Source organism: Aristolochia californica, unplaced genomic scaffold (genome assembly GCF_029961685.1).
Source record: "Aristolochia californica isolate CCGP_79_NKW_82.1479 unplaced genomic scaffold, dmAriCali1.0.hap1 SCAF_1, whole genome shotgun sequence".
NCBI classification, from domain to species: Eukaryota; Viridiplantae; Streptophyta; class Magnoliopsida; order Piperales; family Aristolochiaceae; genus Aristolochia; species Aristolochia californica.
Window position 1 is genome coordinate 1,246,946 of NW_027181770.1, and position 25,659 is coordinate 1,272,604.

General features: G+C 40.1%; 3 protein-coding genes across 4 annotated transcripts; 1 reads left to right on the top strand and 2 right to left on the bottom strand.

Moving 5' to 3' along the window:
- Positions 1-5,305: 5,305 nt before the first annotated feature.
- LOC137957198 (bidirectional sugar transporter SWEET2a-like) lies at positions 5,306-7,546 on the bottom strand. The gene is made up of 6 exons (XM_068804939.1): positions 7,424-7,546; positions 6,815-6,851; positions 6,505-6,721; positions 6,258-6,416; positions 6,041-6,160; positions 5,306-5,888 (listed from the first exon to the last, which is right to left on the bottom strand). The coding sequence occupies exons 1-6, from the start codon at positions 7,482-7,484 to the stop codon at positions 5,784-5,786; spliced, it is 699 nt and encodes a 232-aa protein (XP_068661040.1). The 5' UTR covers positions 7,485-7,546; the 3' UTR covers positions 5,306-5,783.
- Positions 7,547-8,553: 1,007 nt separating this feature from the next.
- LOC137955238 (lisH domain-containing protein C1711.05-like) lies at positions 8,554-18,904 on the bottom strand. Of its 2 annotated transcripts, none has more exons than XM_068802109.1 (4): positions 18,406-18,904; positions 17,513-18,249; positions 17,307-17,405; positions 8,554-8,905 (listed from the first exon to the last, which is right to left on the bottom strand). In XM_068802109.1, exons 1-3 carry the CDS (start codon positions 18,491-18,493, stop codon positions 17,319-17,321), a joined length of 912 nt encoding a protein of 303 aa, XP_068658210.1. In that variant the 5' UTR covers positions 18,494-18,904; the 3' UTR covers positions 8,554-8,905; positions 17,307-17,318. The 2 variants fall into 2 exon arrangements, with proteins under 2 accessions (XP_068658210.1, XP_068658203.1); XM_068802102.1 differs by having other exon boundaries at positions 17,313-17,405; positions 18,406-18,901.
- A 4,082-nt stretch (positions 18,905-22,986) lies between these two features.
- On the top strand, positions 22,987-24,393 carry LOC137961634 (mitogen-activated protein kinase kinase kinase 18-like). The gene has a single exon (XM_068808413.1). It carries the CDS (start codon positions 22,987-22,989, stop codon positions 24,391-24,393), a length of 1,407 nt encoding a protein of 468 aa, XP_068664514.1.
- Positions 24,394-25,659: the final 1,266 nt, after the last annotated feature.

Consider the following 25,659-nt stretch of genomic DNA (forward strand, 5'->3'; position numbering starts at 1 on the left):
ATTTTGTTCAAGAATGAAGTTGAATGTGTGCCCAACCCTCGAGCAATTGCAGGCGATACTTCCGAACATACTGATGATAACAGGAACAAAGAACAGGATTAATCAGATCCCAAAAATATTCTGATAAATGCTAGTTGCAAGGTAAAACAGTTTGAATGCTAAAAACCTTACAGCTTGAGCAACAAAAGCTCTCAAAGATATTACAAACCACTCTAACAAACTCATAGGTCTTCTGTGAAAATTATCAAATCAATAGTTACTGACAACTCTTTCCTCCCCCAGGAGCTTTCTTAATGAATCCTTCTTCTCAATTGTTAAAAAAAAAAAAATTACTCATTCCTCTCAAAGCCTTGCTACTGCTTTGTTGCTGTCACATGCAAAGTATCATTCTATCAACTGTTGATTAAAAGTAGAAGGTATTCACTGAAAACAAAGGCAAAAAGAAAAAGAAACAATATAATGAAGAGAAAGTGTTGTTGAATCCATAACTTAAAGGATCTGTCCGACGTTATACTACTTTTCTGATAGAATGTACATTTCCAGAAATGAGATGTACAAATCAATAGAACTACAGAATCAATCCAGTGGCCTACCACCTGACAACATGAAATATCCAAATCGACAAATTAGAGTAGAACATAGCTAGCATGGGAAGTCAGACAGAAGTATCATGACATGAATGTCTTCATGATTTGATCACCATTTCCACAACCCACACTTGACTGTACTTCCATAGTGGAAATTTTTTTAGTTTTTTTAAAGTGAAACCTATGATTCAGAAAATATTATGATAGCTCAAATCAACCAGACAATGTAAAATCAAGTGATCATCCAGTGGAAATTTTCTAACAATATGAAGCCAGAAAATCACTCTCAAACTTGCACTCGTATAGATATGTGGATTTACATTGTAATAATACAGTAAACCAGTAAAACAATATGTTTATAAGGTGTCCATTTGAAATTATAATAGATTATTAGTCTTATTCCTTCTCTGAGAAGTCAACAGTTCAAATTCCAGCCCTCTAAAAATTTCAGCTATAAAATTTAAGAGCTCCACCAAACTGAACCGCAGTGGTTTTCGAGTCGAACTGGTCCATCCATCTAGTTTGGCCAGTTTTGGCTCTAAACAGGTGTATCTAAAAAGAACCAGACTCATCCCTGTTTGGTTCAATCCAATTCAATCAGCAAGTGTGATCCAGTTACAGCACTGGTGCTATCACACAAAAACTAAACTTTAATTAGAGGATCGGCTAATGATTCAAAAAGCTACCAATTCCACAAGGCACATATGCAATATTCTTGTTGACAGTATGTAGATACCCGGTTATACTCACTGACAAGAGTTTACCAAATAAATTCTGGAAGTCAGGGAAAATGTTAAATGATTCCTACTTCCAGATTAGGACAGTCACTCCCTAGGAAGAAAATTCCACAATTTCCATCCACTACAGATTTTTTTTTTAATTTATCTAATAGTAATTATGATTTTTTGGTAAAAGAAAAATAGCCACCATAGCGGTGACTAACACAAAACAGCACTATCTCACCGGGACTTCAGAATTACCGCAATGGCTCCATAGAATTACTTCCACATGGCACAGTACAAGGAACTCTTACTCTTGATCAACCACTGTGCATTTTCTTCCAAGAGAACAATAACAAACTGCTTGGCGATAACGATAACGACAAAAGAACTTTCCATATAAAGCATAAAGAAGGAAAAGAACAGAAGTAGAGATTGAATCTCATGACAAGTCTCACTACCACCTCATTTCAATGTGCCAATTATAAAGCTTGGCTGCTCCAAATAAAATAATGCTTCATAATGAAAAGATCCTAGCCTTTTCAAATTTAAAATTATATACTTTTAATGGTTTTCATGAATTAATCATCCACCAATAACACAAATGAGCAACCATTCCAAAACCAATAAATGTGTCTTCAGAACAACTAAGCTGGGAATCTTCACTGCAGACTTCCTACTGGCTGAAAATTTGGTATATAAGGCAGAGATAAAAACGAAATAAAGATAACCAGCCCTTCTTGGTATCGCCATTCCAACCTTCTTGGGAAGAAAAAAAAGAGAAAAAAAATCCAAATCTTAAAGAGTTTCCAATGTTTTAGTTTATCTGCGTGTTTTACCTTAAAACTAACTTACCACATGCAACATTCCAACAAATAATAGGAAAAAAAATGGTAGAGAAGGAAATTATAACAAATGCAGGAAGTCCCCCTTAGGAAAACTTGAATTTTTCCCTCCAAGGCCAGTTCAACACACAACAACAACCTAATGGCGCCTTGACAGTGCGACATGCAAGTGGGAAAGACAGCCACATTTCCGTCCTTCCAATTAAAACCTTAATAGAAATAAATACAAGTAGAAGCAGGTTTATTTTACTTGTGCCCGTTTCTTTCCCCTGCGAACGAGGTAACGCGCAAGAGTAGACAAAACTCTTCCAAATTTTATTTCGGGTTCCCGTACTCACCTAGTCGAGTCGCGCCATCTTTGGTAAAGCCGCTGCCATTCCCAGTGAGAAGCAGCGGGCACAGGGAAGAGGCGGTCACCATGGTCTGCAGCAACAGCAAGAGGAACGAATCGGACTGGGGACATAGAAGGGTAACGGAAAATCCCCAACCCTAATTTATCCGCCTTCCCTTTCCCTTCTTCAGTCTCCACTTCCTTTTAACAAGTGGAGAGACGAAAGAAAGTTGTTTTCTTTCGAGAGAGGCACTCTCTTAGTCTGTGACTGAGGAGAGGGGTAATGTGTGCGGGCTGCCACAACAGCTGCGATTACGGTTTTTAAGGGTAATTAGTTTCGGGAGAAAGCGTGGCAGTACTTCCTTTTTGCGGAAAGGGAAAAGCGCGAATCCAGAGACGGAGAGAGAAAGAGAGGGAGAAGCGATGGAGTCTGGACTTAGAGCCGGATTATTTCCGCATCATTAAAGGAGAAATTTGAAACTGGCACCCGCGCGTTCGACTTTGGAAGCGGTGTCTTTTATTTCAGGGGGGCATTTTTTTTTGTCGTTCTCGGCATCTTCCTGTTTCGTGTTTACCACCAAAGTTATTACCAGACAAGCCAGAGAGCCTAAGGAGAGAAGCAGCTTTTTCATTTTTATCTCTCTTTTTTAGTTTTCAATACCCTCAAGGCGGAAACCAGAGGCGAGTTGCCATCCCCTGATCGGGTTGGGGGAGAGCTTGCCAGCTTCATTCAAAACGATGTGATCGTGATCTCTTTCGAAAGTTGGTCTTCAATTTCGAGCTGTACCCTCTAGCTACTAAAAACAAAGAATAATTACTTGAACCCCATAGCTCCACATAACAATCCCACCCATGAACCTCTGACAGTTGGTGAGGATGCACCACAACCACACTCCCAAAGCACCTCCTTTTCACTTTGAGATTCTCTTTCTCATCTCCTGTTGCTGCTCTTACATGACGCTCGGAGCTTTCTCATTCCAGAGTCTGCTGCAGACACGGTGCCTGTTTAACATTCAATTGGAGTCTAAGACGAGGATACGAGTCCATTTAATAGGAGACGGCTGCTTTGCTGCCTATAGACTAAATACGCGACAGGAATCCACCCCCAGCGGCAAGAAATTATGATATCTCCACAAGATACCAATTTAATGCTTTGGGGCATTAACCTGCGTTACGTTTAGTAGATAAGAATTGCCCCTGGTCTTTTCCTCTTGTTTGAACCGATGTCAGTTGCAACGGCTACCAAGGCGGGACCAAATAATCCGCAGATGCATACATCCCAACCGGCGGTGACCTCGCGCGGATTTCTCTCCCACAACAGTACTGACCTGGTTCCAAGTACAGACTGGAATTCCTCGACCATGTCTGATCTCTTTCTTCCTCTATATATATATAGCTACTCTTTAATTCCATTATATTATTAGCTTACCGGTACCTCTCAGGTGCTCTTCTGTCTTTGACGTAAAAAGTACATGGAAGCGTATTGGTGTTCGATTGTGCAGTCATCGTTGTCGTGGGGCTCTGCGCCACCGCCATGATGAGCAAAGAAGAGGGATTCCGGGGAACAAATTGTCGGGGAGGGGAGCGCGGGTATGACACAGGAGACATTCCTAGTGCAGAGAAACTCCAGTTGGGGTGCAGTGAAGAGAGCTTTGATAGATTCGGTGCGTTGGAGAAGAGGGAGAAAGTGGAAGAATCAGAGCCAGGGCAAGAGACTTTGCGGGAAATAGCACTATTAGAGTTGCCTGCCGAGGGCAAGGGGAGGTGTGGGAGCCCATTATCGCCAGTGTGGCAGAGGTTGATCCTAATGGGTGAGCGCCGTGAGCAGGAAAAAGCTGCACCGGTGGTAACCACTCTAAGAGACCTACTCTGTTGATGTCTGGATTTATCTCTCCTCTCACGATTACCTGTCTCCCACATCATACCATCAAATTTGCCGTTTCTATAAAGAAAGATTGATGTAAAAAAATTACATTGCCTGATCAGTTTACCTGAAAAAGAATTGTTAGGTTTCACAGCTCAGATTTTGTGTAGGATCTTCAATTCAGCACCCAAAACATCTGTGCTGCCCCTAAATAAAGCTTTATTTTTTTATATTAGTAGCCTTTCATATTCTTTTTTCTCCACTCTGGACTCTGTTTCCAAGGCGTTATGTTGCTATTTATACCACATATGATTCAAAATTGCTTTTAGAAATCCAAAAGAACTTAAGCTCCCAGCTTTCCTCCCTTTGAGAAACATTTAAAAAAAAAAACACATTTATTTGCAGTGGATAGGATACCTGATCAGAGGCATTCTTCTCCTAACAGAAGTCTTTATGGAGAAAACTCTTCAATAAAGATCTTCCACAAGAAGCTTATATAGAAGATTAAAAAAAGTAGAAGCAGGAGGGGACGAAGAAGAAGAAAAAAAAAGTAGAATGAGACAGTGAACACAGAAAAAGGACAAAAATAAACTTACTGGCAAAGACATCAGTCATGGCTAAGCTCCAAACTAGTACAACAAGAAGAGATATCTCCTAACAAAAATAACAGAAGAACATGGAAAGCCCAAGGAAAAACAGACTCCCATAAGTTTTGAAGCAGACCCAGCCCTTTGGATGGCTCGTGAAATTCTCCTTTGTTCAAAGATTAAGACAGATGAATATGACTCACATAACCAAGAAATTTGAAGAAAAAATAGATGCCCAAAATGCATAGGAGCTCGACACTTGCTGACTTTACATAGCCAGTGAAGCAGAATGCACAGTGAATGCTTGACCAAGTCTAACATCTCCAAACCTACTGCAAGCACAAAACTCACTTATCCATTAAGCAGATTATCGAGCAGTTTTCATATGAACATTTACACATCAGGAAACAGGTGATCACATAGACTACAGCTTCATTATATAACCTGTGTTTAAGATATAAAGGGGATAAATTTGAACAACAAAAGGAAAACCAATCCTGGCTGGTAGAACAGCAAAAAGCCCACCAGCAAAGACATGAGACCTTATAAGACTCAAGGTTTTGTATAATACAGGATGAAGGACACCTACAAACAACAAGAATAAGCAAGAATGGAAAAGGAAAACCAATCCTGGCTGGTAGAACAGCAAAAAGCCCACCAGCAAAGACATGAGACCTTATAAGACTCAAGGTTTTGTATAATACAGGATGAAGGACACCTACAAACAACAAGAATAGGCAAGAATGGAAAAGGAAAATGACACCACGCAAACAAAAACATTAAAGAATAACAGAAGCCAAACAGAAAAGAACCAGCACCTTCAGCTCCATTGCCAGGATTTCAACATTTGCTACCCTAGCAATGGCTGTCTTGCATCTCCACCATGTATTCTGCTATAGTAGGCATACAACAATAGTTGTATCGCCCCTAGTACAGATCCAATACCATTTGGGACCTGAAACAGATATAAACGGGCATATCAGCAACAGAAAACAGAAACAATTACAAACGTCTAAACCAGAGAAAAAAACAGAGGACAAGAAATATGGAACATGCTAAAGTTCAATCGAAAGAAAGCAGAATAAATGTAGGGGGAAAAATGCTCACAAAGATGAAGACATCGTGCTTAAGCATCCCATAGCTTAAGAAAGAAAGACTCATCAAGAATGTTGAAAGGGAAAGATAAAATGGCATGAATTCTACACTCTTTGTCCTGATCACCAAGTTCTGGAGGGAAAGGAAAGAGACAGACTATAAGGTTAGAATCCAGAAACATTTATTGCTCAATCTCTTGCATACCAGCTGTGTCACCAAGTGGACTTACTATGATAAAGAGTGGAGATGCAAACATGCATACGAGAGAAGCAACACTCAGGTATCCAACAAACATTTGCCGCATTGGAGGCTCAAGACAAGTCAAGCTGACAATTACTATGAGAGCAAACAAGCCAAAAACTGTTGCCAACAATCCCAACATCTTTGACTACAGATAAGAACGAAGGGGAATCAATACGAAATACAAGCATATAAAGAATTAGGGACGACACAATTGTGAAACCAAAAGACTGTACCCTTTTTGCTCCCTCGGCGTATATGATGAATATCATGATGTACGTTAACTGGAAAATGACTCCAATTGAATTGACGGTTGCAACCAAGATGATGCCGGGTGATACAAGAGGAAGGCCATACCACATGCAGATTAAGCAATTAATTAGCGCATAGATGTAGGGCAGCCCCGAGAACTGTTCTGTTGATTTATTTCTGATAATTCTTCTGAAAACGGCTCTGAAAGAAAGACGACAGATTAGTTCTGGAACGGAGACAAATTCAAGCTACAAACTTCAATAAACGAAACTAAGATAAAGCAGCAAAACTTACAGCGGTGAAACAAACAGTACAAAAGCAAAGAGGTTCCCTGCAGCACAAACAATAACCTTTAAGATAATAATCATACAGAAGAGGAACCGTTTAAATTTTTTAGCGAAGAAATTAACTATCTATAATCAACCTAGATAAGCTTGACAACCCCCCAGCACTCGGGCGATCCGCGTTCCCTTTCTTCCAACAATACTTATCGGAAACCAACGATTGGTTTGCAGGACCTATTGTTGAATTAAGATATCCGCGTTTAACTTTAGAGCTTTGTCCGTTTCTGCGAGCTCCGGAGTCCGAGATATCACAGAACCAAGCACCACAAGCATTTTCTCACTACAATTTGCAAGATTTCCTTTGGTTTTTTGAGAGCTGAGTCCTCTAGACACCCCCATTTAACCGTTGTTCTCAAATAATATTGGGTTACTACTACCTTTGTTCCCACAAACCTTTCTTCAGAGAATCGACCCAAGCCATCCAAATTCAACCAGAAAAAGGTAAAAAAGGATTATCAACCCAAATCATTACCCAATGACTGGAGAAAAAACTCGTTCCAGCTGTTCTCGTCATCTAAAAACTAAAGCAGAAGTAAGTCACAGAAGAAAGAAAGCGTACCGGCGATTCCAGCTGCATTGCTTAAAGCCGAATAAGAGAATTCAAATCCCAAAGAAACCATCAAGCTGTCACCCAGGAGACCTGCGTTGCCGAGCGTGGAGTTACACAGAGTCTGACCACAGATTATTCACGGCCAAGCTTGCTGCCTCGTTTCGTCGACAGTAGCGCCTGCTCGCTGCGTGCCCGTGTCAGAAAATAACTCCCAACGCTTCTCCACGTTTATAAAAAATGCGAGTATTCATTTAGTGACCGATTTTGGTTTCTGGATATTGCTGGATATGCCGAAGCGATTCCAGTGATTATGTGGGGCCCTTGATTTTTGTATAGGCATTTGCCCTCCGTCGGATTGAGGGGTCGAATCGATTATAGATTAGAAATATCAAACTATTTATGTAACAAAAATGAGATAAATAGTTGATAATGAATGGTGGTGAGTTGGTCACATGTCACGAATCAAACACGTTTCTTTGCTTCTGGAAAGGAAGGCAGAGAATCAAAATAAAACGGCTCGTTTTGGCCATTTAGATAAGCACGCGTGGTTCTCAGTCAAACGTTTGTTTGGAGTTTCAGGTCGTCACGTACTGACGTGGAATGCTGATCCGGTAGACCTATTATCAGATTTCCACGAGTTTTCACACGTTTGTTTGGAGTTTCAGGTCGTCACGTACTGTATATGAGATGGGGGTCAAAGAAGATGATAAACAAAATTGGACCAATTCAAGAAGATGAAAATAAAATTGGACCCTGTTTATCAGGTAAGTAGAAGAAATGCTTCTTTTTTTTTTTAATCATTTTATTAATTTTCAAAATTAAAAATTATGATATAAATAATTGAAAATAATAGCCTGATAAATGTTAAGGCAAGCTTGTAAACAATGTAAAGAAACCCTTTCTTTTAAAATAAAATAATAAATATATCAGACTTTTATGAAAAAATACCCGGCTGAGATACAGCCACGATCACTAAGCTTTTATTATGGATTGAACAGGTCGTCCTGGACCCACAAGGTCGGAACCTCGTCATTCCCTCAAATGTCTAACCCATTAAGTCCGGTTTCTACTCCTAATAAGAAACACCAACAAGTCCCAACTCCGAACTGTCCAAGCCAACCACAACCACAACCAAATAATGGACAAAAGTTGAAAGAGGAAATTCAGCAGGCTCCAGAATTCTCACACTAAAACAGCAGAACATCAAAACGAAACATCTCTTAAAATCTCTCTTACAGTAAAAACAAAAACTCTCTCACCTACAGACAAATTAACTTCTCAAAAGAAAAAAGAAAAAGAAAAAAAAAAAAAAAAAAAGTACAGACAAATTACAGTACTATCTTTTTGCCTACATGCAGCCCCAAACAAAGAAAAAAATTGTAAACCCTACATCACAAACAACCTATCTTATTCATATTGAAAGCTTCTTTATTGATATCACTATAACAAGCTTGATAATTGGTAATCTCCAAATTTCTTTCTCATCACTTCCTGCATATACAGAAGCCCACACAGTATTACTAGCATAGACACAAAACAATGAAAAAAAGTGAAGCACAGTGAATTATTCTCATATAAATGATTATAATAAAAAAAAAATGCAACCTTAATCCCAAATAGGGCAAGCACACTTAAAATACAAAATACGTCTTCGTTCCTTCCCCTTCTAGAAAGCTGGTCCAATGTGAGTATTCTATCTTTTGCTGCACATTGGGCTAAAGTTGTTAACCCTGGGAATTTCCAAATGATGGCCTCCACAGTTTTTTTGCTACAAGTCATAACTATAAAGAAAAACATACTGGGATCCTGAGGCATCACGCCTCCAAAACATAACCTCCACACTTCATGTCTACTACTAGTAAGTAGACTACCTATATCAAGCACAGAGGAATAACCTTACATGTACTACAAAGAGCTGATGCCTGACAAGTGCAATCTATATTTCTGCCATCAAGTGCAAAAAGATGGTTTATCCACACTATTCCACATAAGCTACAATGTTCTGATTCTACTTATGTGATACTATAAAGCTTTGACATGTGTGAAATTGCAATATAGAGAGGATTAAGGGAGAAGAAAAGTGGAAAATAAAGAGACAAAGAAGAGGTAGAAGCAGCACTGGAGGATGCGTTGAATGAGGGCTCAGAACTTTAGCCCTCTCTTTTATCCAATACACTTAATTGAAAAAATACATAAGAACCATTCAGCCCTTCGGTCCAAAGATGGTTATAACTCCATAAATATAAGTCATGATTCAATAATGAAAATTAAAATATGAAGTCCAGCTTGCTGTAACTTAATGAGATCCATATGAGATATGAAATGACCAATACATCACTACACTAGAATTCTAATGTTCCCCCTCAAGCTGGCAAGTAAAAATCAAATAGTCTCCAGCTTGTCACAAAACACCGAATGTTCACGCTTCCCAAGGGTTTTTAAACACATCATCAAATTTTTTTTAAGGACTTCACATTTGGAGTAACAACTTTCCCTTTCATAACATCTCTAATGAAATGCATTCACCCTCTGTGCTTAGTCATCGCGTGGAATACTGGGTTACATGCTATGAATATGGCAATATGATTATCACACTCCATAACCCTAGGCTTTGGAATATAAAATCCAAATTCAAAAAAAACTGACTTCACCCACATAAGTTCACTAACTGTGTGACTCATCGTATGCTTTGCCTCAACGCTGGATCTAGCCACTACAGCTTGTTTCTTACCCTTCCAACTCACTAAATTACCCCCAACAATGCAACAATACCCAATGAAGGACCTTCTATCTATCTTGCACCCAACATAGTTTGCATCATAATATCCCAACACATCAATTTTCTCATTCCGGGTATGTAAAAGACCTTTTTCCAAGAGCACCTTTCAAACACTTTAGAATCATCTGAGCAACTTCAAAATGTTTTTTTTTTTTTTTTTTTTTTTATTGTTTTCTATCAATTGACTCCCCTCTCCCACAATATATCAAACCTAGTAATTGTACCATAAATCAACTTACCTACAAGGAGTCTACATTGTGTCTTGTCCTTAAGTATAAGACTCTAAGAATCACAAAGGCTAACATTGATTTCCATGGGAGTATCCACAAATTGTGCACCCAATAAACCACTCTTGTAGCATATCTAAGATGCACTTTCTCTGACATAAAACAACACCTTGCTTACTTTGAGCCACTTAATACCAAAATATATATATATATATTTCAATTGTCTTAAATCTTTCGTTTGAAAATGTGTGGTCAAATACATTTTTACTTGCTCAATTCCTTCAATGTCAATCCTACACAAGACAAAGACATCAACACACACAACCAAAACAAAAATCCAAGTCTTCCTTTTAAAAAAAAACATGTGATCACAATTGCTAATATAAAAACAAAACATCATGACCACATTGCTGAAATTTTCGAATCATGTTCTAAGACTTTGCTTAAGTCCATAAATAACCTTCTTTAACATGCACACTTTTCTGGTCTCCCCTAAACAACATACCTTGGAGGTTGCTCTATATAAACCTCCTCATTTAAGTCACAAAACAGGAAGGCATTTGTATCATCCAGTTGAAATAGCGGTCATCCTTTGTTAACAGCCGCATAAACAAAATTATGAACCGAAATGAGTCGAGCAATAGAAGAAAAAGTTTCAAATACATCAATACCAAAGGTTTGTACTTAATTGCATACACCCAATGATATCCCACAACAGTAACCCTTATAGGTGGATCACAAATACTCTATGTCCCCCTAGATACCAAAGCATCCATCTCCTCATCCATAACTCGTCGCCACTCAGGTGAAGCCATAGCATCCAACACTGAACGAGGTATAGTGGACAAAGATAATGATAGAGCAAAGGGCTTGTAGGAAGGTGACAAAAATCAAGGAAAACATATTTTGATATGGGATGAGAAGTACATGACATTTTACCTTGTCACATCCAAATAAGAAACATGTGGACTTGAAGAAACAAGGAAGAAAGTCAAACAATTTACGCTATGGTTTTAAAACCTACATAGAAACTTGTCCTTGCAAAACAAATGACGACATAGGATTGATTAAGAAACATAATATTAACACTGCATTCACCCAAAAAGATTTAAGAATATTCATGTGGAACAATAAAGTAAGAGTAACTCCAAGGAGATGGTTGTTTTCGCGATTAGCAACCCCATTTCTAGGGGGAATATATGCAGGAAGTTTGATGAGTAATGCCAAGTAGAGCACAAAAAGAAGTAAATTTGTGGTTAAAAAATTCAAATCCATTATCGGTACAAAAACTATGAAAATTTTCACCAAACTACTTTTTAAATTCATTGAAAAATGTCACAAAGACATAAAAAACTTCAGAGTTCTCTCACAGGAGATACACCCAAGTGACTCTACTGATATCATTTGTAAAAGAAACAAAATATTTAAAACCAAATGGACCGGGGACTTGACATGACCCCATACATCTGAATGTATTAACTAAAATACCCGAGAGCTATGACAAGGACTAGCAAGGAAACTAGCCCGACAATATTTCCCAAGTTGTCACGACTCGCAATCACGAGAAATATCAGCTGTTAGAGACAAAAAAGACTGAGAAAACTTAGTTGGTGATTGATGTCCCAAAAGTAAGTGTCATAGGTATAGAGAATCTTTAGTTGTAAGTGTCACAACTTTTGGAACTAATACATCATCCAGCAAATATAGCCCTCCTTTCTCATAATTGAAACCAATTGTCCTCTTTGTCTGCAAGTCTTGAAGGACACAAGAATTTGGAATGAGAATTACATAACAATTTAGAGATTTAGTGATATGCCTCACAAATTAAAAAATGACAAGAAAATTTGGAACAAATATAAAAAATTAAAAGATATCTGAGTTGTGGAATGTACGACACCCTCCCTCTGAATCGGGGAGGTAGACCCATTGGCTAAAGTAACATGAAGTTAGGACAAAGTAAAATTGATAGACTGAAAAAAAAAAAAAAAATCATACCTAACATGTGGGTGGATGCTCCTGAGTAGATGATCCGGGAGGGACATACCTATGTTCGCCATTGTGGCACTTGTTGAAGAAGAGGAATCCGGTTCGATGGTAGTAGGAGTCGTCGGTGTGGAGGTCAATTGACCAAACCTCTAGAGTAATTGCTGAATTTCTTCTAGTAGACCAGAATATGAAACATTGTCTCCATTTACCATAGTGGAGTTGCCAATTTTCCCCAGCATTTATCAAAAAAACATTTAATTCAGCCACAGTGAAAACACTTTCTATCACTACGTCCACAACCTTAAGTAGAGTCCCTACCACGACCTCTACTACTGCTGCCATGGCCTCGAATATCAAACTTACTAAATGAATGAGGAGGTTGAGAGCAGTCACATCAAAGAGTCTTCTATCCTTCTCATTTTTTACCTACCACCGCTTCTTCTACCCGAATGACACGGTTAAATGCTTGTTCTAGTGTATTCACATTATTAGCTAACAATTGAGCCTGAATAGCGTGATATTCAAATCCAACACCATCTAGAAACCTCGCCACTTGAATTTGATTTTTCTCTTTACGAATATCATTTGCATTTGAAGCAAAAGGATGGAAAGTGTTGACTTCCTACAAAACACCCATCATCTCTATAAAATAATCAGTGATTGATTTGTAATCCTCTGCATGTTGAAATATCAGACATATAACTCATGCATTCGAGACAAATTGCTCTCCTGAGACACAATTGAAGTCAGTGTAGTCCACATTTCCTTTAAAGTCCACAACTCAAGATTGATCATTAAATCGTGACTCCATGCTATTGACCAACTAAGTCATCACTTGATTGTCTTCGACCTCCCAATCTTCAGTTATGGTATTAGGAGGATTATCCCTTATGTATTTTGCCTTCTTTTTTGCCTTTAAAAATATGAGAATAGGCCCAAACCAATTCACGTAATTGGACCTATTCAACTTCATTGGAGTGACCTGAATGGAATGAGAGTATTTACTATCTAAACTCTCAAAAGGCTTAATTACAGCAATATGTTTACTTGATTCAGCCATTTAGGGACTTCAAAATACATCACAAACATACCCAAGATGATACACTTATTCCAAAGAAGCAATTACCATAAACTCCACCCAACGCAAGTCAAGTGGGCCTGCCCCCACAGTTCAAATTAGGGCACGATCACAACAATCACAATAAGCAATAACACGCACAATCCCCTCCAATTTAGATATTAATCACCACAACTTTAAGTCTAAACCTCAACAACTAGGCTGTGTAAGCAGATAGAGATGACACAAGCACAGTAAGGGTGGCGCAGGTATGGATGGAGCATAAAACTTCAATTGATAACCCTCTCAGTAAGAGGTTAAGGCACAAAAAAATAAAAAAAATAAAAAGAGAGAAAAATCTGAGCTTTACCCACCTAGCAAAGAAACTATTTGGAGAACCTTTCTTACGGATGACAAAATTGTAAATAAAACTAAAAAAACTATAGAGGAACCGCCCAAGACCGTCTTCCATTGCTCTGATACCATGTGAAATTCCAACAAAGAGGATTAAGAAGGAAGAAAAGTGGAAAATAAAGAGACAAAGAAGATGAAGATGCAGAACTGGAGGCAGTATTGAATGAGAGCTCAGAACTTGAAAGGAACATTCCACCCTTCATTACAAAGATAATTATAACTCCATAAATACAAGTAAGAATTCAATAAAAATTGAAATACAAAATCCTGATATGAAGTCTAGCTTGACTTACTGAGATCTATTTGAGACTTGAAAATTACCAAAATACCCTTACACTGGTATTCTAACAACATGTTTTCCAAATGGCATCAAACCTTACAATAGCTATGTAACATGTAAATATGACATCCATTAACCGAGATTCCTAAAAAGAATCCAGGTTGAGTCAGCTGTCCAAAGTTCAGAATAGTGAACAAGGAAATGGATTTGGATATTTCGTGCAATTAGCTACTCAAGAACTGAAGCTCAAAGAACATAACCAAAGAGCTTAACAAAGGGCCAGATTTATAAAAGCTTTCTCATTTCTCATTTCACATTTGATGCAACCTCTGTTCTTCAGAAAACAAAAAACAAGTGAAAACCACTCCCCTTGTCCCCTCCCAAAGAACACCACCAACTCGGGTTGCTGTCCACAACCATAACTCATTCACAGTTACAGAATATCAGCAGCCACACCAGTTAAAGGTCAAGTAAAAGGTCAAGCAATTAATAATATTTCTGGGAGTTTATTTCTTAAATAGAAATCTTATACAGTTTTGAAATGTTTTCAGCAATAACCAAAAAAGGTCTGTTTCACACAAATCTAAAAAAACACTAAGGCACCCTTGAATACTCCGATATAAATTCTTTATTTAGCTGTCAGTATTTAAGTAATGGCCAATTTTCCAGGTCACTGCTAAACAAAATTTTTAAAAAAAGGTCTGTTTCAGACAAACCTAAAAAAACACTACTTCGGCACCCTTGAAGGACTTTGATATAAATTCTTTATTTAGCTGCCAGTATTTAAGTAATGGCCCATTTTCCAGGTCACTGCTAAAAAAACTAAAATAGCACAGTCCAGAACATTCTCTGAACAGTATTCCTATTCTGAATCTTGGCATCCAATCTGTACAAGTGAAAATTGCATCACATTCAAGGGAGCCAGACTAACATCACATTCGGAGGAGCGAGAATGGCATCGCCTCATCAAGTACAAGAATTAGGAGTGGCATCAAGGTCAGTTAAGCTCGAACTTATGTGAGCCTCGGGCTTTTATGCTTAAGCTTCGAGCTCTGTTTTTAGTCTATTGCAGAGCTGAAGCTTGGCTCAAGCATCATTCTGCCTGCTGTTCCTTTTATTATAGGTTGGAGGCCAAAAGAACCATCACAAGAACAGACAAGAGGGAACATCAGGAAATTTATCATCATCGACATCAAGGAAGAACAGAGGCAGGAGGAAAAAAAACAAATAGACAAAGAGGGAAAAGAAAATGGGTAGAACAGTGGGAGGGCTGAACAGCGGAATGGTCTAATGGCGAGAAAACCAAGCAGAAAATTGGAAGAGAATAAATCCTTGAAAAACTTTCATCCAAGGTGAGAGAGAGAGATGGTTGTAGCTCCTAAAACGTTGAGAGTGAAATGGTTGCAACTACTGAAAACATGAGAGAGAGAGAGAGAGAGAGAGAGAGAGAGAGAGAGAGAGAGTTGCAGCAAACAAGGGGATTTAATGTGAGAAATAAAATAATACAAACTAGGTGCCCCATTTAATGTTAGTTAGTCAGAAAGAAAAAAAAAAAAAATAGTTATAACTAGTCACACTTGTGTGTGTGGGTAGAGGGTTGGGGTGGTTCTGTTTTGAGGAAATAGCCAGAATTTGAGCCTTAGTCTTGTGTTTTTACAAGAGTATTACAAGCAGGCTCGTGAGCTTACAGCCCAATCTCAATATTCGAGCCTAACGAGCTCAATTCCAAGCTTGAGTTTGATAAAAACCGAGCCAAACTGAGCTTTAGCCAACTCAGCAAGGTGCAACCCTTAGCCAGAATGGCAACACAGAAACTTTAACTCAGGAGTTAGCCAGTAAGACCTTGCAGTCAAGCTGTCAGCTCATCCTTTCATTGCATGAGTCTTGTTATCTTGATTCCGTCACAGTCCATTTCTTTATTTTTATTATTGCCTAAGTGAAATGTTTTATTTCTTGCTTTTGCAATCAATATAGCTTTCTACTCTTCTCCTTCAGAGTCTTTTCATGGAAACCTCTATGGTAATACTATAAAAGAATTTAAAAAGAAAATTCTGACTCACTCGTAGAAGAAGGATGATTCAAAGCACCTAAGCAAAAAGTCTAGAACTGATTTTTTTTAAAAGAATTTAAAAATAAAAATCTGACTCACTCATAGAAGAAGGATGATTCAAAGCACCTAAGCAAAAAGTTTAGAACTGATTTGCCTCACGAAGAGTATCAAACCCATGGAAATCAGATGTCTAGCTGGGTATACAACTGCTCAAGAATACCAGCTAGGATATGGCACCATTTAACCTTGTATTCAAATTTGTAAAGCAAATGCTTTGCATATCCTCATAAACATGCAAAGGCCTAAAGACTCCAAATAAACTGGGAAAAAAAGAAAAATATACAACTGGCAGAATGAATTGAAAAGCAACCTACCAATGTTTGTTCAGTTTTTTCTTTGTCAACTTTGATGTAGAAGACTCGACAAGAAAAAGAAATCATTCTTTTAAATGGAAAAGGAAATCATTTCATCCACAGTGAAATGAAATGTTTCCAGTGTCTTTTCAATAAGCAACTTAACATGGCAGATGCGTAACCCAAACAACAGTTGAGAGATCAAAGCAGACCACAGAACACCAGAAATTGCTAGTAAGTACATTACTGAGAATCAGGGCATAAACTAGATTGTGGCTTGAAGAGCCTTAGATACTTCAGTTCGAGGGATGCCAGCATTTATAGAAGTTTACTACAAGTTGTTTTCACATTTTGGATCTATAACATTCTCCACATATAGAATTAAAAAAAAAAAAACATATTTTGGAAATATGAAGGCACCAACATTCGGTGAAACAACATGTTATAACATGTGCTTAATATCTGAAGCTAAAAAGAATAAGCTCATTCCTTTATAGGCAAAGCTGTAACCTTCAGCAATCAACTGTAGAGTTTTTTGATAAAAAGTGAGGGACAGTTTGGCAATATAACCAAATGATAATGTGTAGCCTAAATGTCTATATATGTGAAACGCCACAAACTTCTGCAGCAAACATAATTCAACTGAAAGACTAGAAGACAACTGATTTTCTTAAAGAATTTACAAAAACATGAAAAAAAACAAGAAAGACAACAATTAAAGAAATGTACTCTCTTGATTCAATTACCTTTACCTGTTATTATCTATTGGAGCTTCCTATAAGTTCAAACAACCCGCAACAACTCTTCCAAGAAGTTGCACGCACTGGTAGCGGAGCCAAACCCATCTGTCGTTTCCACACGATTTTATCAGTATGACCAATAATATAGCCAACAACAAATTTATTCAAGATACATATGGAAACAAAAACTGGAACTCATCTCATTCACAAACCTCGTTATCTGTGCTCTCACGGTTCCCTATTTCAGGGAAATCAGCTTCTGCTTTCGGCTTCTCACTAGGGGCTTCTTCGGCTGCTGAACTACTTTTGTTCTCGTCTTCCTTCAATGAAGGAATTGCTGTCTCAGATTCGAGGAGCCAAGTCACGACCTCCTCCGTGGCCTTCAAAGTAGACGGAGCCGCTTCCCCAGATTCAGGAACAGAAGTCACCACCTCTTCAGGTTTTTTCACAATAGAATCGCCCGACCCCTCAGGATCTATTACTGTAGCTGATGTCACCGCTTCGGGAACTAGAACCGAAGTCACCGACAGTTGCGAGGATGAATCAACTTGGTCCGAGGGATCAACCGTTTTACCGGTAACCAGAGTGTAATCCACAGGCCCTCTCAAATCGCCGTCCTCGGTGGCAATTTGAGCAGATCGTGATTGCTCATCTGAACTACTCCCAGATGAGCTCCCATCATCACCTTCTATTACCTTGACGTACTCAACTCTAACATCTTCTGAAGCGGCCGTTACAGAAGGCCGATTCTCTGTTTGCTCGACTGGCTTCGCGAAACCACTATTTTCTGATTCGCCTTCCATCGGATTATCCGCACCAGCCAACCAGGAAGAACTATCCCCGATCACCGAGGGCTCCCTCGATGAGGGAGAAGAAAGGTCCCCAGTTTCGCTGTCTTTCTCATCGTGGCTGGTATGATTGTTCTCGTCACGTCCACCACCACCATTACCTTCTCAAACGGAATAAAGAAAGCAGAAGACATCAATAATTTAGAATCCAAGACAGATAGACATGGACACCGTCGAAGAGCCAAAAAAATGAAAGATAATGAGAAAAAGACCTGAGACCCACAAAAGAAAAAGAAAGATGGATGGAGGGTGGGCACCTTGAGAATTGGTCGGGGCATCCACATGAGTTGTTTTCCTTCCCTTCTTTCGCTTGGCAGCCTTTCTCTTCTTCGCATTGGGCGGCATGATTGCCGATTGATTCTGGTACTGCAACACAATCCGGTCCCAAAGAGATGTGCTCCGTCTCCTGTCTATATTCCTCTCGTCCCCTGTTGGGTCAAAAAGGAAAAATATGCTGCCGCGTAATGGTAAATAGGGTTGCTCAAGTTTTTGTGGATGGATCTGTTGCTATTTTGGCATGAAGGGTTTACTAAACGAGATGAAAAACAGTGCGGAAATTATTTATTTGTGGATTTGGAATAAACGATGCTACATTGTTTGGAGAATGAAAAGCGGGAGATTAGAAAAAGACCAATGGAGGGAAAGCGAGGGCGACTGTCGTGGCCTCGACCCTCTTTCCGCCGCTCGCTTTTCCCCATTCGTAACTAATACACAGTAGAATTCAGACAATCCACCAAAAACTTCAACCCCCAAACCGCTCACACCATCGCTCATATTCACCATTACACCCCCATTAAAACCCCCTAAAAACTTGCTACTCCGTCTGTGTGATTTTGTAATTTCAGAAGCCTGGCTGGCTTTCCGTTCCCATTTCAAATTTAATTATAAGGTTTTCAGACATCGTGCCTTATCGCTTTCAGAAAGTGGGTTCCGCATCCATTTATTTCGTGGCTTTTCATCCGTTACCGATTCCGTTTGTCCCCTGTTTATTTTGTCTGTGTTCGAGCAATCTCTTAACGCAACTGCGATTCCATTTCCCGAGTCTGCATTTGGACAGGTGGCGGAGGAGCGAGAAAGAACCAGAAGATTAAAGAATTACTGTGAAGCTCTGTTAATCCATGATTTACACTGATCCCCAAGAAGCAATCGCGACAGTGCGAGTTCAAGAGATGGAGGCGGTAACTGGTGAGACCTCATCAATTTCTCCGTACTTCAAGCACTTAAAAATTAAAATTTGGCTGTTACATCAACAATAAAATTTTGGTTTAGGACGAAGATTATCTAATAATTCTGTGTTTTTAACTGAAAAGCAGGAGATTAATTAATTAAGATCCTCCAGAAAGCCTCTTGGACTTCTCTTTACAAAATGGGCCTCTTAGACTTCTCTTTACAAAATGGGTCTAAGGCCCATGGGGAGGGGGGTCTTTACATCACACCCCTAAATGCATCATGTGACTCGGTTGAACCAATTGATTTGGAGCATTACTCAGTTTATGTCCTAATGTCGTTAGGGAGTGCCAAACTTCATATCATGTACATGATCATCCATGAATCAGGAGTTCATGTCTCAAGAGTAAACGGCGGAAAGTGTTTTCCGACCGATTTTGAGAATCATGTATATAACTCACGCGCGGGGCTCTCTCTAGCGTACCCTTCTCTTGTTCCCGCAACCCTCTCTCATTCCCGTAGCTTTGTCGTCTCCCTAAACCCTGAGCTCTCTGCTCCCTCTCTCTCATCTCCACCGTCCTTCTCCAATCTCCCTCTCTACGGCCTCTCCCTCTCGACCTCCGTTGTAGAGTACGGGAAACCGAGAGGCTCTGCGACGGAGGTCGAGAGGGAGGGAGGCCTTCCTCCCTAGGTGACGGCTTCTGTTCTCTCTCGGAGTTCCTTTTTTTTCTCCCTCTCGACCTCCCTGGCAGAGCACGGGAGGTTGAGCATTGCTGCAAAACTTCTCGGCGTACCATCAGAGCGCCGCCATCGCCGTTGCCCACTGGCATGTAGCTGTTGCCGTTGCCCGCTGGGTCACCACTGAGAAAGACGACGATGGTTTAATTTTTCCTAAATTTTGTGATAATATGTTATTAATTAATAGTACATAAAATATATTATGTACAAATATATAGTGTGTTAAAGTTATGATTAGATCAAATTTTTCTCTTAAATTATTTATTTTTAGGTTAAAGTCTATCATATGTTATTAATAAATTAATAACTCAACGTATTACTTGCGTTATTGTTATTTATAACATTATTTATTTATTATTTGTAATTAATCATGTGCATATTTCATCGACTCATGTAATTACCATATTAATGCACAATAAAAATTTTAATTCAATTAATACATATATTAGTATATTTAATTATATATTAAATAACTTATTCGTGTAGTAATAATGGTTTTTTTACCTAATTTGGGGTTTAAGGAATATGTTGTAATTAAGTGTACTGTAAGGGTTTAGGGATTCTCTTATTTTTTATGTTTTTCTCATGTTGGGGCACTAACACTGGAAATTGTTTTCCAGTGCACATGAAGTCGTCAATACTAACATCAAGTGCGAAGATGATCTTCATGTACATGAGTGACATGATCTTCATGTTGGACATGAACTTGATCTTCAAAAATCCATTTGGGTGATTAACCCCTCCTGAGTTGACTCACTTGGGTTTTCTTCCCTCCCTATTCTCTCTTGTTATTAGCTCGAACAAGAGAGTATGTCTATTTGAACCTAGTTTAACTAATTGATTCGATTCAGGTTTTATAATCCTATTCAGTAGGTCTCTTTTGGGGTTGAACTGGGCAAAGGAAACTGGGCGAGCATCCTCAAGTAAGTCTAGCAATTATTTTACAAGGAAAGAGTATGAGATGTAACGTCCAAAGACGTCATAATACTAGACTTGTTCCAGTCACAAAGAGAAACCAAGAAAACTGCAGCTCGAAGCAACTAAGTCTTCATTCATATGCTTTTAATTGGAAGCACTTTAAAGTATTCGAACGATTCGTTAGCAGTTCATGCGATAGAGTGGCCATTGACGATTGACAAAAACATCTTCAAAGACTTCGCAAAGAAGCTGTAGAAAAGTGAAAAAAAAACTCACTTAGAGTTGCAGATGTAAATATGAAGCGTAGGCATGAAGTTATTTATGCTTGTAAGGGTTGCAGGTACGTCCTCTCTACCCAAACCTCGAGAGCTGATTCCAAGTAATGACTCCCCCATTCTCAAGCAATCATAATTACTAAGAAAAAACTAGTTGGATTTCGGGAAAGCTAATTTCGGCTGAGACCCAGATAACGTTTTCTATAAGATTTCGAGTTTGTGGGCGCTGGAGTGAATGTTCTTCCAAAAGATGAGATAAACTTCGACTGGGTAGTCGATTTTTTATGTCTCACAGATTTCGGTTGTAGCTGGTTAAAGCTACGGCAACAACTCTCAGCTCCAAAGGCCAACGATTCGTTGGCTCATCGAGAGATCACCAGAAGAGAGTTAGGTGATGGCTTCCTACCTAATATCGATCCAAGTTTTGTTCTATAGAAGCTTCTACCGTCTCTTAACAGCACTGGCACCGTCTAAAAGCATGTGCTCGTTTAGATTTTCTTCTCAGATTTTGGAACGATTAATTAATGAAACGATTGCTTTGGAAGGGATTCAACTGAGAAATCCATTATTCAAAAGAGAAACTTCGAAACTGAAGTTTCAGTGGAAGCTCATATGTTATTTTCTGAGAACGATAGAAAATGTGGCTTAGACGAGTTCTTTTTGTTCTTCTACTCAAGAAGAAACATCGAAAAGGGCAAGAGTTGAGGAAGAAGAAGGTTCAACCAATCAGAAAAAAAAAAAGGGTTGAATGATAAGAGCAGAAATGAACTGAAATAGTGGTCAAAATGGACGAGAGAGTGTTCAACTTTCCTTTCTTCTGAAGAAGAATGGCAGATGGTGTGGATAACAGCCAGTTGCAATTTAGTCGAGGTTAGGACATAGGAGTTTGAGTTGGTACATCAACTAGCACTGTCAATCTGAATGTTGACAACGAAGAGAATCGTAATCCAAATCCAAATGGACCTGCCAAGATCGCTAGTTTAAGTTTCTAACAGCTCCATTACTAGATTCAGTCGAAGAGAAGAAAGGTATTTTTATGTGGGATAAAAACCAGAGAGCAGTCAATGAAGCAGAGTTAACAGTTTCTCCGTCGGTTCGACCAACCAAAACCTAATTAATTTACACCTGCCACGTTTTTAATCCCAAATTGATGCGGGTAGATCGTTCGCCATTGCACCAGATACCTAACGGAAGAAAGAGAAAGAACCCATTTTGCTTCCACTCAAAGCGACGCATCACCCAGTACTCTTACCATCTTAATTTAGGCGCCATTAACAATCTAATTACTTGATTAATTTGCAACGAGCAATTTCGACATCGTCGCGAGAGGAATTTTCAGTCGTGAGATTTGATTTGAGGAAGCGTATGATTGGGTTGATGGAGTCGGTGACTTGTTAGCGAAGGGAGGCGCATACCACCAAAAGCCGTTAACATGATATAATCAATGATGAGAAGAAGGGAGCTCTGGCGCAGGCTCACGCGAGAGTTCCCAATCTCCCGCCGCCCTGGAGCGGCGACGGCTGTCAACCGTCCAACCTTTTGCCACGTGGACCGCTCCCTTCGACGGTGTCGCCTACCAGGAATGCCAAACCAGACGGCCACCCTTGCGACAAAAGCTCCCCTTTTTTTTTAAATACGTTCTTCCCGCCCCCTTATAAAAGCACCCAAATCCAAACGAACGAAAACAACGCCTTCACTCCTGGTTTTTTCGTCCCACTGATACAGCAACAACCGAACGTGATGAGCTACTGGATCAGAGGGCCGACCATCGGACGCGGCTCTTCCGCTACGGTCTCCGTCGCCATGGTGGGTGAAGAGCTGCTCGCTGTCAAGTCCGCTCGGTTGCCTCGTTCCCGATTCCTGCAGCGGGAACAGAGGATTCTGTCTCTGCTCGCTTCTCCTAGGATAGTTCGGTACGTGGGTCACGACATCACTGCCGAAAATGGTGAGACCTTCTTTAATCTTATGATGGAGTACATCGAAGGCGGTTCACTCTCTGATTCGATCAAGCTTCGCGGGGGTCGTCTCCAGGAGTCGGAGATCAGGTCTGTTACCCGATCGATTCTTCAAGGTTTGTCTTACCTTCATGGGAAGGGTTTGGTGCATAGCGACATTAAGGGGCAGAACATTCTGATGGGGCTCGACGGCCCGAAAATTGCCGACCTGGGCTGCGCCAGATGGGTCGATGGATCCGTCTCCGACCAACCTATTGCTGGTACCCCGCTTTACATGGCGCCTGAGGTCGCACGGGGTGAAGAGCAGAGGTTTCCTGCTGACTTGTGGGCACTCGGATGCACGGTGATCGAGATGGCAACTGGTCGGTCTCCGTGGCCGGATGTCGTCGACCCTGTCTCTGCTCTGTATCGAATCGCCTATTCTGCAGACGTACCAGAGTTCCCGAGCTGCTTCTCAGACCAAGCAACGGACTTTCTGGATAAATGTCTCAGGAGGAATCCGGACGAGAGATGGACTACGGATCAGCTTCTTAAGCACCCATTTGTAGATGACTCTGCAAAACAGCTTTTGAAGTCTTCAATTCCGACTAATTCCCCCACAAGTATTTTGGATCGGGGATTCTGGGATTCATTAGACGAGAGCGGAACAGAATTTAGCCCAACCCACATTGAGTCCCCAACTACTCAATCCACCGTCGAAAGACTCCGATGCTTGAGTGGCGGCAATTCCCCAGGTCGGTCACCTGACTGGACCTGGGGAGAAGATTGGATTACTGTTCGAGGAAACGAGGAACTCGAAGCTTCTTCCTCCGACACAGAGGTGGATCAAATTCCTACAGATGAACAAACCTGTGGCTCAAATTCTGAAGAACTGGACATGGAGCCTAGTAGTTCATACTCTGTTCCACTTCCAGTTAACGAGGATATTCCATCTGAGTCATGTCCGATCGAAGAGGAAAACAGCACTACTACTCCGAATTCTAGTACAGTTATTATCCTCTTCTCCCGGAATCCCGCTCCGAGAAATTTTGTAACTCTCTACTGCTCATGTACAAAAAACACCTCATTTTCTTCCTATATGAGTGATGATTTTTCATTTTGTTTCTGCAAATCTAAATTGCAATTCGGCTCCCTTTTTAATTTTCAATCTAGATTGCAGTTCTTTCCCCTACTCCCAATTGAGAAGGCGTAGAGTCGAAACGTGTTCATCTTCCTCCAAGTTTCTGAGTGGGGCCCATTCCCAATCATCAAATTACACAAGTAAATCCAAGAAAACTTTTGCTCATCCACCTACACGCACGAGTGACATAGGCGTCGTGTTGTCACGAGGATAAGTTGTCTACGTGTCCACCAAGGTGGATAGTTGGGTAGTTACGGCAAGACATCCGAAGTCGGAAATAACATTCTAGATAGCTCGTGGAAATTGGCCACGTTGCAGATGAAGCCGTTACGTAGAAGTAGTTTGGATGGGTGACACCGTGACAGCGTTGCGTGGGCCGTACACGCGTGGCAGTTGTCGTTTTGGTAATTTAGGCACAATGGACCCGTACTAACAATACAGATGTTAGTTCAGCGATTTGGAGATAAGAGATGGAGAATGAAGCACGCCTTAAAATTAAAAATAAAACATATATTATCAAATATCATATTCCAGATTGCCGTCAATGATAGGTTACGATTTGAATTCGGACCTTTTACACCAGGCAGAAAATGTTGGAATCGGCAAAAAATTGGTCGGAAACAGCCAATCTGGACTTCCGGGCAGATCCACCGGCCACCATCCATATAAACGCAATTCGAATTTTGCCACGATCAGGTGTTAATAGCTCTCTGAACTCCGTTCTGACCAGAGAGAAGCAAGAAAATTGTAAAAACAGTCCTTAAAATTGATATCGTGCTTGCATTACTGTTGCCTATTTTGAATAAAATGTGGTAGGCTACCTGCAGATCCCGTCCAATATACGAGCTCCCTCATCCAGAAAAGAAGAACTATACGCGAAAAGATCTCTGCAATCCGGTTCTGGATCCTTTCGACTACGTGGGGCTTCTCATCTGGCGGATGTCGTCGGTTCAAAGTTGTTCATCGCTGTTTGCTGCCTGTATGATTGGCATCGAAGGAAGCTTCGTTCCTGAATCTTGAACGTCGGAACAACAGAGAAAAATAAAATAGGAAACCCACGAGGAGAGCGCGCCACAGCTGAGACGTGATGAAGAGACTAAAATCATCCTCCGCACCACCTCACGTTGTTCACACCCCACACCAATCTCACATGAATCAGTTTTCAATGGAAGCTGGGCCCCGCTGATTCTAGATCAGAGCGGATGAACAGATTTCCTCGATGATCGAATGGAAAATCATTTATAATAAGTTTTCAATGGAAGCTGGGGCCGTTCACGTGCCTTTCCCTGACAAGCGACTGATCGGTGACGGGAAGGGGTAAAGGGTCCGGACCGGTGA

Bases quoted from the DNA above. Each gene is read 5' to 3' on its own strand.
- LOC137957198 (XM_068804939.1), bottom strand. From the start codon at position 7,484: ATGGTTTCTTTGGGATTTGAATTCTCTTATTCGGCTTTAAGCAATGCA. The intron at 6,852-7,423 runs GTACGCTTTCTT...TTTGTGCTGCAG, and splicing joins CAATGCAGCTGGAATCGCCG to GGAACCTCTTTGCTTTTGTA. The intron at 5,889-6,040 runs GTGAGCATTTTT...TATCTGTTTCAG, and splicing joins AGCACGATGTCTTCATCTTT to GTCCCAAATGGTATTGGATC.
- LOC137955238 (XM_068802109.1), bottom strand. From the start codon at position 18,493: ATGCCGCCCAATGCGAAGAAGAGAAAGGCTGCCAAGCGAAAGAAGGGA. The intron at 18,250-18,405 runs GTGCCCACCCTC...CCGTTTGAGAAG, and splicing joins TGCCCCGACCAATTCTCAAG to GTAATGGTGGTGGTGGACGT. The intron at 17,406-17,512 runs GTTTGTGAATGA...TGGAAACGACAG, and splicing joins GTGAGAGCACAGATAACGAG to ATGGGTTTGGCTCCGCTACC.
- LOC137961634 (XM_068808413.1), top strand. From the start codon at position 22,987: ATGAGCTACTGGATCAGAGGGCCGACCATCGGACGCGGCTCTTCCGCT.